At 37.6% G+C, this 18,070-nt stretch overlaps 1 protein-coding gene across 1 annotated transcript; it reads right to left on the bottom strand.

Moving 5' to 3' along the window:
• Positions 1 to 12,700: 12,700 nt before the first annotated feature.
• On the bottom strand, positions 12,701 to 17,691 carry LOC149713152 (uncharacterized). Its single transcript, XM_089846457.1, has 2 exons — positions 16,813 to 17,691; positions 12,701 to 15,854 (listed from the first exon to the last, which is right to left on the bottom strand). Exons 1-2 carry the CDS (start codon positions 17,136 to 17,138, stop codon positions 15,530 to 15,532), a joined length of 651 nt encoding a protein of 216 aa, XP_089702583.1. The 5' UTR covers positions 17,139 to 17,691; the 3' UTR covers positions 12,701 to 15,529.
• Positions 17,692 to 18,070: the final 379 nt, after the last annotated feature.

The raw sequence follows: 18,070 nt of genomic DNA, 5'->3' as shown, positions 1-18,070 counted from the left end.
CTCCGGTTTTGGCGCGACTCGTACGCCAAAATTTGCCCTATTGAGAGAGAAAAAACTATTGACTGAAAATAAACCCTGTACCGGAAAACGCTCCCTTCAACTGTAAAACCAAGCCCTCTTTTGCATAGAATCAGGAGAAGGGATGGGGGGTGTGAGTTTTGGAACAGTCAAGGTCATTCAGTTTTTTTATGAGTCTTTATAAACCTATTGAAAAGAACTATTTAACGAATGTGGCCTTTCTATTTTTTTATAAAGCAAACAATCTACCCTTTAGAAATGGGCTTCCTAGAGAGGAGCTCGAGATTTCTAACAGTGTTAGGAAAGGGGGAAAAATTTAACCCCCTATCCAGAAGGAGTTCTTACCCCAGCAGAGACGTACGCTATACCAGCTATTGTAATTGTTTACTTCCTAGGCTAATTTAATGGTCTTCTTTTAAGACGGAATACGAAACATGAAATAAAATAGAAATAAGACGAAACGTCCGAAAAAGAAACTGGAATATTGTTGAGCTATGAATAAAACTTTTATGATGCTTGAACAATTCAGTTCTTCAATTGTTCAATTTTACACCGCAGTTGCTTATCAATAAATAGCAAAAGTTGCATCTTGAAGTAAATAAGTGGATAGCGATATAATCTTCTCGACTCCGAGTGGTGAAATTTTGGTTCCCTACTTGGTATATATTTCTTTAAAACTTTAAATATTAAGACATTTTATTTTATAACTTCTTGCCCTCCACCCTATTGCGCCTTCATTAGTTTCATTTACCATCTGGTTTAAAGATCTGGGTTTCGTTTTTGTCAGAATTTCTAGAGATGTTTCTCTCAACTCGGGCTGTATTAGAAAATAGCGGCTTTGTTGCTTCTGTAAGTGTTCATGCTGCTCTTCAAATTGGTTACAGAATTCAACTACATTCATTTAATTTTTGTACTAAAAATTCACAGAGGTCAATTTATACCACCGATTTTCATCATTAAACTAACTATCCGTATCGAATCATGACAATTTGCTTATTATGTGTACGTTCGTAAGTTTATCTTTTAATTGAAAGAGGAAATTCACCAGTCACACCGCCCGACAAGAGTCACATCACGTTCATCTTTTTGATATGCAAGTGCCCTTAACCCTTGATAAATTTGCATTGTAGACTATTCGAAATCCAAAGCATTAAAATGTGTACGCTAATTTCGACTGATCCTTGGTTTTAGATTTGGTGTTGGTATATCAAGTAGGGCCGTTGTAGCAACGCACCACGAATTGACGATAATCTTCAATAGTGAAACACGTCGTTTCGTACATTCGTCGTTCTCTTCTTCTCTGACAACGACGGTGATACGGGAAACCGAAGATCATCAATATAACTAAATTCGTTGCAAAGAGTGATTATTTGCTAATTTATTACGTCTAAGCGTTAGTTTATGTTTTGTTTAAACTTGAAAATTCACTATTTACAACGCCAAAAGCCCCAAGTAAGTCTTGAACGTTCATCTGGTTGATATGCGCATACGCTGGAACTTCAAAGCAAATCGCCTCAACAAGAGATACATTTTGAGAAAGTACTATTCAAAGTCCGCATCTTTATACTGTAAGCACTAATATTGTTTGACCCTCGGATTTACATATTGCATTAACATATCAAGAATAACCGTTGAAAAAATTCTTCAAAAATAAAATACCGCGTTTCGTCGTGCCCTTAGTGGCCGACGTCGATGCTGACGCGGGAAAACTCCTCGAGTCGCTTGTCGAGTCGATCTGTAGTGAGCTTTACAGTAAAGATTTACGAAGTAGACTGCTACTTCCAGAAGAAACACTAATCCAGAGAATAAAGACATGTATATGAGAAGTAAAAATATTCCATAGGTGTCAGCCAGTGTCTGGGACTTGAATGATTCCACAGGAGGTTTCCAAGCGATGAATTCCAAATTGAAGGCATTTTCGAAATCGTAAAATTCGGCACATTTCGTTTCGAAGAGAACAAGAATCCTGAAAATGAAAGATTGCATTATAAGCATGGTTTTCAGTTGGCGTAAATCACGACTTTTCGCCCGACGTCAAACAACAACCGAAAAAAAAACCAGTAACGCTGGACAGAAATTTCGTTGAGGATACGTGTGGCGAATTAGCTTTCTATTTTTTCGGCCACGTTCAACGTTAGCGCTCTGCACGAGCCAAGCTTGAGTCGTGACGTCATTTTCGACCACGCGTGTTCGGAAGAGGACGTCCGCTGTCCGCCTTGTTTTTATTTATTTAGTTCCTAATCAAGGCAGTTACTAGTACAAATTCCTGAGAATACCGAGTTTCGGAACCATCCATATCTTTATGAGATGGGACTCAAAGATTAAAGAGACCAAAAAAGAAAGACAATAGGTGAACCGCAATTGATGGAGTTTTCAGTTTATTGGTAAGCCTTGGTTCTATTATTTGCGGGACCTACGCTAAGTGAAAACGCTATAACGCTGGTCGACAACGTAAAAAACGAATCTCACGTTTGACGTCCAGCTGCGAAGTAAATTTATTCGATCAAGCGAAAACCATGCTTAAAAGGCGTAGAACCGAAATAACAAGGCTTATGACCGACTAATGGTCAACACGCAGGACAAATAACTTTCCATAGGGCTACTTTTTGAAGGGAGAGTGAAATGGAAAATCAAGTGATTTTTTATCGATTTTTGTACTAATTATAAGACCAATCTGCATAATGAAACATCCAAGAAATAACACCGAATGATTTTAAACAGGAATGTTATGGAGGGGTTGGAATGGCTAAGGTCAAATCCTAATCGTCGTGAAATGATCTTGGAAACAACTGGCGTGGCTTAATTTACGCTAGTGACGTCATAGCCTGACGTAAAAATCGTATTTACCACTTAAACTATTTTCATTCATTCATTGGCTGCCAAAAAAAACTTGTTTGCTATAATTCTCCACCCTCTACCCTAGGTAGCTATTGCAGGTTTTGAGAATAACAAAACATTGGTGTATATTGTGACAACCCTCAAGTTTTGGTGGACAGCTGTATCAAAGCCGATTTATTGGAAGTGTATATCTAGTCAAAACATTTTATTTCTGTTCTGGTTATTGGGGTTGTCGTGGGGGATTGGTTAAATTAGGCTGCTGTGGCTAGAATAAGAATCATTTTCTGGTGGAAAGGACCCTGTTTATGACGACTGGGTTGGTGTTATCAGAAGGGGATAATAGGAGAAGGATGACACTCTGTATCCTCTTTACTTTAGTTATGTAACGTCATTCTTCCCAGGTTCACCCTTTTTTTTTTGCTTTCCCGCTCATCAAACTTCTGATGGGCATCGCACCGTAAGGTTAATTTTATAATTGTTTGGCACTAAATCCTCAGCAATCAACTCACTAGCCTCGTCTTGGGCTGAGACAAAAATCCCCAAACGGGTTTTGCCAAATAGTTAAGCGCTAACAGAGAAATGATGAGGGAACTATTTATCGCGTATGATTCGGTTTAGTAACCTTGCTCCAAATGTTCCGATGTTGGGAAGAATGACGTTACACTTACACCGCTTTGTGGTACACTTCTCTCGAAGAGAAGTATTATATACTTCTGGTGTTATTTAATTAGAGTTGTTGTTGAAAACTTTCCGTGGTAATAGCTTTTTAGCTTTGACTGTGAAAAACTAACCTAGCTGTGATAGTGTGTTTGCAGTTTGTTTAAATTATGGTTGAAAATAGCGAGTATCAAATAAAATTCTTCGAGTAAGCGCGTACGCGTAACAATTTAATGTACCCCAATCATTGGACCATCTCGTACCTTACCTTAGCGGGTTAGAAAAGATGATATTCTACGTTAGCACACAGGGCCGGATTAAAGGGGGCCGAGGGGGCACTGGCCCCCGGACGCAAGGCTTGTTGAGGGCGCATTGAGTTCCCCATCCAACCATACTAAAAACTTGAGGATCGAGTAAACAGGGGCCTATTTATTGAGGAAAGTGTTCACTAACATAGCCCTCCATAGGAATGGCATTACACTCAACTTTTAGAGGCTCATAACTCTGGTTCTACTAGAGATAGAGGATGTCCTTTGAGTATGTTATACTGCTATTTGCCCTCATCTAACTATACTAAAAACTTGGGGATCGAGTAAACAGGGGCCTAGTTATTGAGGAAAGTGTTCACTAACATAGCCCCTCCATAGGAATGGCATTACACTCAACTTCGGAGGTTCAAAACTCTGGTTCTATAGAGGTAGAGAGATGTCCTAAGAGTATGTAATAGTCAGGGCTGGATTAAAGGGGGTACAGGCCTACGGGTGCAAGGCTTGTTGGGGGCGCGTTGAGTTAAACTATTTCCCCTTAGATACATTTTTTCCGACTTAAGAGGGCGCACATTATCTCGACCCCCGGGTGCAAAATTGCTTAAAGCACAAATGAAATGAACACGCCTTCGCCAACATCAACTTACCCCAAGTTAAACACCTCCATAAGTTCTTTGTTTTTGAATAGGTGTTTCGCTACCATTACTGTCATAGTGTCACTTTTTTCGTCGTCAACTCCGATTTGAATGCGAGAAACATCCGCCAAATTACAAGGATGACCATCCTGGTCACAATTTTTCGTTTTGATCGACTGCAAATCGTAACCTAAAACTCGGTTGAAATATTCCCGATGAATTACGAGGGCCTTTTTGTCACGCTTGCTCGCCAATTTATCAATAAAGTCTTCTTTTATCATGTCCTCCACCAAGTCGACAAACAATTGGTTATCATGGATTTTGTTGTAAAGTTTTTTCATATGATTACTTTGATTTCTCTACACAGAAAAAGCAAATGTAAATATCTAAAACCAAGGAAATGGTGGAAATTCTACAATATAGTGTTGATAGATAGAAGGTGCAAATGTTACTACGGAGATCTTAGACTCGAGCAGATTGCTCGGGCCATTTTGGTTTAGTGATAATCTAAAATCTCCTAATTGGTAGCTGACACATAAAACATAAACAGAAGAACTAATATGGGTGGCTGACAGAGAGTATACCGAACTTTGTCTATCTCCGTTTTGGGCTTTTGAGACGTTTGCAGCGATAAAAACTTTTGTTTCTCAGTGGTTATATAGAGCAAACCTGGTAAATGTGAAAATATTTTCCTACGTTCCAGCTTTCTCTTACCATATCGTCGTTGAGGGGAGAGATTTTAAAATATTAAATGATTGATACTTGCCATGAAAGTGATATATCGATACACCATGGCATTTGTCATTACGTATGGTTTGATATCATCGTGATTCACGAGGTCTTTTATAGACGATATTGTATCGTACGTCTTGATTGAGAACTCTGATTTGAGGTTGCTGGACAGTTCAATGAAAATGACGAGGACACTTAAAAGCCACGACATGCATACTATCCTTGCCGACAGAATCCTTGGCGGATTGGGATAAGCTTAATAAAAATATTTATACTTAGACAAGGCTTACTAGATATAAATTTTTGCCTAGTCTATTTCGAGAGATAACCTGATTTATTTAATGGTTTCAAAAGTTATCTATTAGAACAGCATTTAGTATTGCCAAGAAGGAATTTACTATAAGAAGGCCTAAAAAGGCGTCCGGTGTGCGCGTGATAGTCGACAATCTCCCCTCATGTGTGGGGGAAGGCTGGAAACCAAGGCGGGGCTTAATATTTTATCTTACTCTATGTTTTCCACCATCTCTTTTACCTTCTCGTTAAGCCTTTCTTTGGTTTTTGAAACTCACGAAATCATAAGTATAGTACAGTTGATTCGATTTTGAAACAATTATAGAACGAACGATTTTCACGTGGAGACACGTATACAAAATCCATTAAGTTAGGTTTAAAACCTTTAACTAACTTGTTAATGGCAATTTAAAACCATTCCCTAACCGTTTCAGCACCGCTGGCAGCCTCCATTTTCTGTTTACTTTGCTCGAGGTTTGTTTTTCCTCTATTCGGAATACGTCAATCGCGTGTGTATGACCTATCCCCACGGGATCCAATAGGAAAGCGCAGAGCAATGACGGACACGAAAGGGATGGGGCTTACTTGTCCACTAACACTGGCGTAAGAGGAGAAGCGTAAAATCTAGTGACTTAGGCATTCTTATAGTAAATACATTCTTGGTATTGCCCAACTCTGCTCATAGTTAAACATAAGAAACCATATTTCTGCTGCTCTCGGATACTTACGCTCATAAAAGAATGTGAACACTGTGTCCCAAATGTTGTACAAAATATCCATTAGGAACGACCTATTCCTGGGACGACTTGCCGATACTTGTCGAGAAACCGTTAGAAAGACGGAAACAATGAAAGTTGAGAGAACGAAAAGAAGAGACACCTGAAAGTATTTTATAAATAATTGTTTAAGCTTGTCTTCGGTAGGCAAGAGAGGTTCAGCTAAGCTATAAAGGGATAGTCCAACAGCGTCGCTAGGGTTTGAAATTGGAGGGGGGGGACGCTTAATCGGAGTAAACTAAAAATTGTACTATTTTATCATTCATCTCTACAAAGATGAAACTAACGAATCTATCAATATTTTTTACCTCTCCGAGTGACGTATGTCACGGAGAGGTTTTAATTTCGACGTGTCTGTCTGTGTGTGTCAGTCTGTTGTTATTGACTTACACCCCAGGGGACCGCGTTCGCAGTTTTCAAGTCGGAGCAAACGTTTTCCCAAATTCCAGACCGGAAATTTGGAAAATTGTATTCCACTTACAATGCGTATTACTCCATTGTCTGTCTAACACCCATATCATCCGGTGTTTTGTCCATCCCACATGGACACCACTCTGTACTTCATAGCTTCTAAACACCACCATCATCATCTTGTCTTTTGTCCATCCCACATGGACACCAGTCTGTTCACACTGGCTTCTACTCCACCATCATCGTTAAGGTTAGGACATACGCGGCGATCGGCTAGGGTTACGAGAAACGTCTAGCCTCCCAATGGTGGGGCTTCCACCAAAGGTTCACGCAATTGCGGATTGTCTTATCCATACCTACGATTCGAATCCTTTATATACTACCTATTTGAGTAAGGCGACGCAACAGGCGTATGCTTCATTTCAATATTAGTCAAGTCTCTCAAGAATGTTTAATTGTTCTTTATCAAAACGATGTAACGTTCAATAAGGCGAACAACTAACAAAGAAAATATTAAATATTAAATATTAATTATATTTATTTTAATATTTAAAATAATCTTGTTTCTCAATTCAAAATTAATACGGAAAGAGTTAAAAAGCAGTCTATGGTTTTGTCTGTGTGTCCGTCCATTGTTACACTATTGCGTTGCGTTAGCAGTTTGCCTTGTGTTGAGGTGTAAAGAAATCCTACAGAACCCTTATATTCCCTTTTCCCATAATATAAAGTGAATATGTGGAAGTACTTTTCGTAATTACGATGCATTTAGTACTTTTGTAGCTTTAAAGCTCTGTTTCATTTTGATATTCCAAATAGGCCTTTACAGAAAGTTCTAAAGGAATTATGGGTACTTGTCCCCTCTTGTAGTTCCAACTGAGTTAGTTCAGTTCAGCCAGTTTTGTGTTATAAAAAACACGAACTGGAGGCAAGATTTGGACAGATAAAGCAGACATAAAATGGTGGGCTTTTTTTTAAAGCGTTTGTTCTTCGTTTGTGTTTCTCTACTTTGTGCCAGCAAATCTAATTCATATTATGCCGAACTATTCTAATGTTGATATTTGATACTCGTATGAATTTATAATGATTAGATCTAACGTAAAGTATATTTATTTGAGAATTTTGATCTAAGCCTTGGTTGTTGAGTTTAGTGACGTCACTTCCGAGAGAATTTGGTGACGTATGGCTGTTATAATGCGCAGGCGCGGCGGGACTAATCAACAAGGTGCGCAAGCCGTAAAAACTTTCTATAAAATCCTATTGTTATTTGAAATGGCTGTTTATATATTACTTAAGTATACTACATCTGTATGTAGAATAATCCTTGGTTTAGAGATTTCATGAAGAAAATTAAGACCTAGATTCCGGCGAGTATATCTAGTATAATCTGCAATAGGCTTAGTGAAACAAAGAGTAAATTATTGAGGCCTGAGGTGAAAGATTTTATGATAGAAGAAAAGATCATGGTGGCAATTAGATTAGTAAAAGGGCTAATGGTAATATTTCGTAAATTTTTACTTCAAAAAAAAAAAAAGAAATAATTCCATTTCTAGGTAAATAAGTTTGTAGTAGTAGACCTCTTGACTCGGAGAGGTAATAATTTGGTTTTACCAACTTGTTTATATATTGCTACAGGATTTTAAGGGGCTACGAGCAATTTTTGGTCGGGTTTAAGGAATATTTGGACGGGGCTAAGTTTGGAATTTGGATGAGGCTAAGTTTGAAATTTGGATGGGGGCTATAGTGGCCTAGCGACGCCACGGGGGGAGATCAAAGTCAAGACGTGGATAATACGTTTCAGTCTTTTAGAGTTATTTATATTTTCACACATTTCCTTTTTAGCCACATCGTTTGATGTACATCTAACGATGGGGGTATTAGTTTGACTTGGTCTGAAGAAGAAGAAGAAGAAGAAGAAGAGGTAGAAGAAGAAGATGAAGAAGATGTATCGTTCGTCTTTTTTAAAGGGAGAGTGAAAAAGTGATTTTTGATTTTCAAAGGTGGGATTATGATTTGTCTATAATAGTGCAATGCGAATGTACAACGCACATGTTAAAGAACGCACTTAGAGTGAAAAGGGATAAATTGTGTCAAGGTGATATTTTTCATTAATTGGTGATTTTAAAGGGGAAAGGCTTATGATCCATCTCTATCAGTACAATGCGGATGCAGTGTGAAAATATTAATGAAAAAACAGTAATATTTGTAGTCTTTTATGAACACACAAATTTATCATATTGCCTCACCTAAAACGAGAAATTTCATTCTCTCTTTAAAATTTTTCATACATCAAGCCTTGACTTTTCTAAGAATCCGAACTTTCTATACAATAAAAAGTTCGGGGTTTACACTAAGAAAGAACTCAAGTTGGGTGTTTTACCGAATTCTTTCTCTTTCAAACGCTTCTGTTCGTAAGTCCATGTTTTAAATTTTTAAGATGCGATATGTATGCGTCCGCATAAGTCTATGTTGTCAACTCATCGAGAGGCTAAACTAAAACTATCAAATTTATAAGATGCGATAAGTGTGCGTTGGCATAAGTTTATGTTGTAAAGTTAAATGAGCGTTATGCGTTTGATCACTAAAATTGGTAATCACTATAATTAAACTTTCTCCTTCAAAAGGTTCAGGGCATGAGTCCATGTTAGAAATTTATAAGATTCGATAAGTGTGCATCGGCATAAGTCTATGTTGTAAACTCATCGAGGGGATAATCACTAAAACAACTATCTGTTCTTCTATTCGCCGCAATATTACGATTACAGCATAAGTAAATTTAGACGGATAATAATTTTATCACTGTTTAGGGTAGGGCATCGAGGGGCTATTCCGGGCTATTCACTCTGATTTTATGCACGGTAAATCATTTAAGCATTGTAAAAGATACCGCTATTCGCTCATTAGGGTAAGATATAGAGGGGTTATCCACTCATTAGGGTAGGGTATAGAGTAGCTATTCACTCCTACGATGTGGCTACTATTACGAGCCCTTGGGTCGCCTTGTTATATCTTGGTTTTTCACGTATTTAGGAGTAAATCGTTTGGATGAACAGATTTTCTGTTTTCAAGATTGCTGAATTTCAACCTTCAATCTCACAAGGACGGATGATAAAACTCTTCGCTTCAGGGATTTGCTTTTCGTAAGAATTTGTAACGCATTGCCTACTGTTTAAGAATTGGCTTGCTCTTTTTCGTTTTAGTTTCACAAAGTAATTCATCATTAATATCTTCAGAATAATATAGTTTAAATGAAACGTACACTAAGATTTTTGAACACTTCATTGCCAATGTGATCGCGATACTTTCAGTATTGTATCTATTGATAACCCACCGTGTTTTCCATTTTGAGAAGACTAAGTGAAGGTACAACTTTCAACGATGGTTCCGCAGTGACTATAACAGTTTCGCTGAATGAAAATATCTGAGTTGGGAAAGCTTCGTCACAACCGTATAATGTCAGTCCATCCACAGGAATGAAAAGCAAATCAATAAGGTTACCCTTTATTTTCAAATGTATTTATGTATTAATGTTTTATAAGTAGAGGCACGTGATGAAATAATGCTGGAATTATTTGTTACATACCTCTTGGCTCATGTTAGTGGAGCATTTGAAGCTTACAATGTCCTTGAATGGGACCCAGTCAAAATCAACTCTGCAGAAAAAGACGTGATTAAAACCATTTGTCCTCTGGTAAATAAAATCAGTATTAAGAGATTAAAATAATTGTAAGCAACAATGTACAACTGGACATTTAGGTCCATATCATAGCGGGATAATGGCAAAGATCGTAAGTTCGAAAAAAATAATTGACTTCACAACCGAAATATATATTTAATTTTTACGGCCCAATGAAGGGTTTCGGTTGAATGGGAATTATTAATTGAAGAATTAGCTTTTTAATTTTAACGTTTGGTTTCGAATTACCACACTACCGAGGTAGAGGTAAATAAGGCTTCCAATTGAGAGAATCGGGATAAGTCCCGTAGGAGATAATTGACATTGTCGTTAATATATAAGGGACTAGAAGTGAAGTGCTCTAGCATTGGTAATGGATCCTGGCACTAGTGAACAAATTTGAGGATTTTATGCCGCTTCCATCGCGCCTACCCTAGAGAGAAAAAAAATTGGTTGAGTTCCAAAAAATACCCCCTTCCCCTCAACCTACAGCGGCGGAACACAGACGCGGGTGCGTGAATCTAGTTCGGCCGTCTACCGCCGTGAGCGTCTCACGTTTTGGAGGGAAAATTCAGAAACCGCTACCAGAGGGCTAACCGTTGGTGTATTATAAAGAATATTCACTTTTGCCAAGTGAAGAGTTTGGTTACCTCAATATTTCTAGTCCCTCCTACTTCTGATGGTATTGGTATTGAAAATCATATCAATGTTATAGCATGAGTTAATAATATGTTAGGGAGCTAGCATATTACTAACTCATGGTTATAGTTATGATAAGTAATTGTAATATCGCTATATTTTTTCGTAGTACACCAGTTTAATATTAAATTTTACCAAAAAGACAAGTTAACTGCTTCTTTTGCAACAATATTAAGAAACGTACTTGGTGTTGAACGATCGATCAATGTACTCCTTCATGGCGTTATAGAGGTTTACTGCTGGCTGTAACAATTCTGTCTCCTGTAATGAAATACCCAACTATTAAGAGAGAGGGAAATCCGCCTCAGCCATTCCAACACCTTTATTGATGTTTGGCATTTAATATTTTACGAGTATTCCACCTACCATAATTACACCTATTACGACCCTCGTTTTGTTGATGAACCTGTTGAATTAATTAGTATGTTTTCAAAATGGGGTTTTATTTGGTATTTCACAGTTTTTCGTCAAAATCTGTGATTAATTTTATGGAAATTAAAACCAGCCTTAGCAACTTTATTTTTTGAAAAATAAAGTTGCTATTGGAAGGATCTTGAAATTTTAACCACATATTAAGGGCCCGGATTTTACTTCAGTGGAATTGTTTCAAAACAGTAAACATAAAACGAAAAACGTTACAGTCAATTAAAAAGCCTTCCTTATACATGAGATCCAGTATCAAGTCTTAGCTCCCTTAGAATACGATGGGGCTTAAATTTTCAAACGAATACCAGACTAGATGTTATAGTGGCACAGATTTCTTAAACTAATTTTTCCTCGTCCGTTTTACTTAACGTTAATACTGACCATCGCGTGTAAGAGACAAATTGGTAAAAATTTACCTGTATTTGAAGTAAGTTGGTACCGCTTCAAACATTTTCATGCCATACCAATGTGTCACATCCATTACTGAGCCTTTCCGATTTCTTTAGTTAAATAAACAAAATGCTCGATGAACATGAGCAATTGGTATCAAAGACCAAATATGCATTGGATTTCTTATCAAAAGTTAAAATTAACACGCAACAACATAAGCATTTATAAACTATTCATATTTTAACTATCGTATCAGTCAAAATACTGTTGTCATATAGTTTGAACTCAAATTAATATAACGCTTTGTCAGTGACCAGCATGTGAAGATCAGCTTCACGAAAAATATGATCATTTATAGCCCAAGTAGCTCTAAAGATAATTTGATTTTGTTTATCAAATATATGAATTTAATTCCGAGATTAACCAAATTAAAACCGGTGTAAAATAGGAAAAGGTTTTGGAAAATCTTGCTCGTTACATTATTGAAACGCGGTTAGTTACATTATCGTGGTAAAACTTAATTTAAGTTGTTATTCGTAGTAATAGTGAATACCCAAATGGACCAAATTCCACAACGGCGACAGATGAAGCCCGAAATAAAGCTGCCGAGAGATAAAAGCAATTAGCTGTTCACATAACAATGTTAAAACACTAATATTGATAAATTTCTCCTTGACACAGGTCTAGTCTATTTTCAGTTTCGTAATAGAAACAGTTCCATTAAGCTCCTTTGGCCACACCTCTGTTAGATATAATTAAATAATACAACTTCTGCTGTACTAGCATTGAGTTATAGAAAAAAGTCTAACACGGCAGGTAGACGGGAAAAATTATACATAATTTGGGATATCAACAGCAGAAACAGGTGGTTAATTGTTCTATCGAAACTAAGGTTATGTTTCGTATCAAATAACATGCCGCTACCAGCCCCGACATTGATCGAAAGTAAAGCTCATTATATAGAAAAATAGGTCTGTGAGCCACTGTTAAAACCAATTATTCTTTCAAATTTAAGAGCAGCTAGATTGAGTTTTCTTTTTTTCCGAAAACCGAGCACAATTTGCTTACTTTTAAAATTTAATATTGTTTATTTATACGTCTTTTCCTTGTCTGTAACATTTACTCTCACTAAACTATAATTGAATTTGGAACACAACCTATCCCAACCACCAAATTTTAGGGCTATATTTTATTGCAAAAAACTTCCTTATAAGAGTAGACGTGATTTACGAGAGAATCTATGCCATCTCATTCAAATTATGTATCGTTATTTATGGGAAACCTTCAGATAAGCGGTTCCCGTATGAATGATCCTCAATACCGCTGTTCCCTAAATAACGGTTTCCCGAAAACGCAGTTTTTTCTTGCTCAACCTTTGACCCGTTTTCTTTTCAAATTTTATTTCTAAAGGTTTTTAAGAGGTTGGTAAAGCCCAATATATATTTAAATTATGTTTGTTTGGTCGAATTTTTCTACAACAATCTTTTGTGCATATTTTATTAGTGATAATTCAACTTTAGTATGGGCAAAGGTTAAAAATCAGCCTAGCAAGCTACGAATAAAACTTTTATGTTGCTTGAATAATTTAGTATTTAAATTTTACACATGTAGTTGCTAATCAATTAATACCAAATTGCATCTTGAGGTGACATTTTGGTTACCTATTTGGTACATTTTTGTTTGAAGTAAGACAATTATTATAATGAACTTTGGACGCTGAGCAAGATGAAATGGCTCATGAAATGGTCTTCCTTGGAAGAATCTGCATTCCCTCCACGCTGTTGCGACTTCATTAGATTCATTGCCCACTGCTGGAGAGCCTAGTTTAAAGATCTGCAGTTCGTTCGTTTCTGAGTTTCTAAATTTCTAAAGGTGTTTCTGTCTTCTCGGGCTATATTAGAAAATGGCGGATTTGTTGTTTCATGAATGCTGCTATTTAAATAGGTTACAGAATTCATCACTAACTACTTTCATTTAATTTTTTTGCACTAAAAATCCACAGAGATTTATTTTTAACACCGATGTTCATCATTAAAATTTAAAATTATCCGTGACAACTTGCTTATTTATTACGTATGTGCCTTATAGTTTATGTTATGATTAAAAGTGCAAAATCACTAGTCACACCAACTGACCTGACGTGAGTCACGTCGCGTTCATCTTTATGATATGCGAGTGCCCTGAACCTTAAAAACAAGTCACCTTAACACCTACTAAATTTGCAAAAAAGACTGTTTGAAATCCAAAGCATTAAAATGTTGATTGATCCTTTTTTATAACATTTGATGTTAGTATATTAATAAGAGCTGTTGTAGTAAAGTTCGGCAAACTAACGAAAAACTTCAAAAATAAATCACCCCGTTTCGTCTTGCCCATTTTGTCTGACGAGGACGACGTTTATACGCGGAAAGAGCTGACGTTTCATGATGCCTCGAAATGAGTGGATCTGTAGTGAGCTTTAAGCTGGATTCCCACTTTACCGAAAAATACCGAAGGAAATCACGCAGTCGACGGTAAAAATTTTAAGATACGTACGCCGGTCTCCGGCGGTAGAAAGTTCACATTACGAACGAATTTCCAGTTTGGCGGTAGAATCAGAGAGAATTTATAATAGGGAGTGGAAACTGAGGAATATTATGTAGCTCAAAAATCACTTGATCAACAAAACTGGCCAGGTCTATTTCCGGTAAAATGTTTTGTGGCCCCTCCCTCTAAGGTGGTTCTAGAATGTTGCGGGAGGGTCTCTAGAGGAGATGGACACTACCTTTTTAGGGAAAGGGGAACGTCCGACTTAAAATAACTCCAAATGGCGCCAGTCGCACTCGAAATCGCGAACCCTTATTGGGTAATTGTACAACCAATAGTGAGTGAGGGCAAACTTTGCAATTAAAGGAGTGTCATGTGACCGGAAATTTACCTGGCCAGTTTTAGCGTCGCAGCCCACTTGTTTGAGCTACATTGTATTTAGCACTGTCAAGGGCAAGAGCTTCCACTCCCTATTATAAATTCTCTCTGGTAGAATATTTTTGACGCGTGACGGATGGGAGTGCTTTTTGGAGGGCGAAAACTGATACATCTATTTTCCATCAGGTACCATTTTTTTTCCCAAAAACCGAGATCAACTACTTATAACAGCTAATATGAAGCACAATATATGAACGTCGGCTATCAATCGATCCCGCGTACGCATGCGCTCTTGAAAGGCATGACATCGTTAATTAATTTCATTGGCTGGGAACCCAGCGTAACGACGAACACGACCTACAAAATACGCCAGATCGGCGTCAAAAAATAAAAAATCGGTTGAACCCCTTTCTGCCGGGTTTACGTCCTGTTTTCAGTCGAGTGGGAATCTAGCTTTAGAGTAAAGGTTTAAGAAATAGACTGGTACCAATCATACCACCGACGATCATCACTAGATCCGTAGCAGAGCTTAAGTTTGCTAATTTATTACGTCTGTGCACGATTTATTTTGTTTTGTTTAAACTTGAAAATTCACTATTAACAACGCCAAAAGCCTCAAGTGAGTGACGTAACGTTCATCTGGTTTATATGCGCACGCGTTGTAAACTTAAGAGCAAGTCCCCTCAAAAACAGATACATTTTGAGAAAGTCCTATTCGAAGTCCGCATCTTTTAACTGTAAGCACCAGTTTTATAAATTGAGTTATTATATCAAGGATAATCATTGAATGGTCCCGCGAATTGACGAGTATCTTCAAAAATAAAATACCGCGTTTCGTCGTGCCCTAAGTGGCCGACGACGATGCTGACGCGGGAAAACTCCTCGGGACGCTTCGAAACGGGTTGATCTGTAGTGCGCTTTACAGTAAAGATTTACGCAGTAGACTGCAACTTCCAAAAGAAACACTAATCCAGAGAATAAAGACATGTATATGAGAAGCAAAAATATGCCATAAGTGTCAGACAGTGTCTGGGCCTCGAATGATTCCAGGGGTGGTTTCCAAGTGATGAATTCCAAATTGAAGGCATTTTCGAACTCGTAAAAATCGGCGCATTTCGTTTCGAAGAGAACAAGGATCCTGAAAACGAAATCTAGCATTAAAGGGGCGAACTGAAATAATAGGGCTTTACAATTATGTCAGACTGATATTGAACGCCCAGCACAAATCGCTTTAGCTAGGAAACGGCAATTTTGCAGGGCCTTTATGGCCGTCGAGATTGTTTGCGGGCCCAAGGGAAAAATGAAGAAATCGCGGGCCATCCATTGAGACACCCCTACAGATGGCCCGGGCCACGATAAAACTGACCGAATTGACCTTGTATCTCGACGGCCCTGAGGGACGTAATACTTATGTAGTAGGTATCATTATAAGAAAGATTTTTTAGAATCCGCAATCAAAGGTTCTTTCTCCTGACGCCCAGCCCAAACCGCTTGCCCTAGAGGGCTGAAAATTTGCAGGAACGTTACTCATTCGTAGTAGGCGCGTACTAAGAAAGATTTTTCCAGTCCGCCGCCATCTTTAAAAATGGCGCCCAGAAATGTGAAAAATATTCTCTATTCAACAAAGTCCGCGTTTCAACCGATTACACAAATATTTAGTACACTGGTTTCCTTTAACCTATAGACGGGCTGAATGGTCTTTTGGGTTCGATTTGTTTCCATCTTTTTAAATGGCGGCCAAAAACTTAAAAACCCTTCTTTATGGAATAATGTCCGCGCGAAAAGTAATAAAAAATGTCCCGACGGGCTGACGGGCAACGCCGAGTGCCTTCGCTCCTAGGGTGCTACAAAAATATTAGTCATCAGTAAAATCTACCCTTTCTTTATATCATTTTGATGGAAGTTCTTATTACACGCGAGCGACGCCGCGGGTAACAGCTAGTCAGTGTATAAAGCCATAGAAATGCGTGATTTACAAGCTTTTCAAAGGGACTGACAAGGTCACTGAATCATTTTCTTCTTCAATCCGACCCAACTTTATATTAAGCCTTAGCTTGTCATGATGACGTGTGATTTTTGAAAGGTGATATACTTACCCCAAGTTTATCAGCTCCATAGCCTTTTTGTTCATGTATACGTGTTTCGCTACCATTATTGTCATAGTGTCCCTTTTTTCGCTGTCAACTCCAATTTGAATCCGAGAAACATTCGCCAAATTACAAGGATGGCCCTCAGTTTTACAATCTTTCGTTTTGATCATCTGCAAATTGTAACCTAAAATCCGATTGAGATATTCCCGGTGAATTACTAAGGCCTGCTTCTGTTGCCTTCTTGCTAGTTTTTCAACGAAATCTTCATCAATCATGTCATCAAAATTGAAAAACCAATCATTGCCTTGAATTTTTTGGTAAAGTTTATTCATATGATCACTTTGATTTCTCTAGAACGAAATTCAAAGTGAATGTAAATATGTACAACCAGTCTAGAGAAATTTAGAAAATTCTACAATGGATTCTTTATAGAGGTCCTTGAAAGGCTCCTATTTCAAAAAAATTCTAAATGATGGTAAGTACGACTGTGAGTGACTATATTTTACTCGCACATACAGCTTAAGTGGTAATCAAAAATATAATTATACCTGATACAACGCGTCAAATATAAAAACAAATAGACACTTTCTCAAATATAATATTCGAAACAGCGTTTCTTTGTTTATATGTTTGATCTTTAGGCACAGTCACAATTTGCTATTAAATTTTACGAAACTGTTGATGTTTTAGAAGTGGCTGGGTTAAGTTTTTCTCAACCTTCCGACGAAAATATTCAAGCACCGTTTTACGGAATTCGAATATTTCGTACCATTGAACCAAAAGACTATTTAGTGTTAAGGGTCACTTCGACTGCAAACTTCAGAGCTGCAACTGCTTAAAAACACCCGAGTAGCTTAGTTTCACTTTCATTTAACGTGCAGGCATGAAAACGGTGTCATAACGTTTTAGCGATCACAATGACGAATTATACAAATGCATTTACTACATAATATCAAAGGGAAACAAAATAATTGAATTATACTTGCCATGAAGGTGATATATCGATACAACATTGCATTTTTCATTACGTGTGGATTGGTATCATCGTGATTCACGAGGTCTTTAATCGATGATATAGTATTGTACGTCTTGATCGAGAACTCTGATTTGAGGTTGCTGGACAGTTCAATGAAAATGATGAGGACACTTACAAGCCAAGACACGCATACTATCCTCGCTGACAGAATTCTTGACGGATTCGGATAAGCTAAATAAAAAAAACCTTCTAGGACAAGGCTTACTAGATTCAAGTTTTTCCTTAGCC

The sequence above is a fragment of the Phalangium opilio genome, unplaced genomic scaffold (genome assembly GCF_054372755.1).
Source record: "Phalangium opilio isolate 3A_F unplaced genomic scaffold, DU_Popi_V2 ptg000009l_1, whole genome shotgun sequence".
In the NCBI taxonomy this organism is placed as follows: domain Eukaryota; kingdom Metazoa; phylum Arthropoda; class Arachnida; order Opiliones; family Phalangiidae; genus Phalangium; species Phalangium opilio.
Note: the sequence above shows the minus strand (reverse complement) of the source record. Positions and strands in the feature narration are given on the sequence as shown.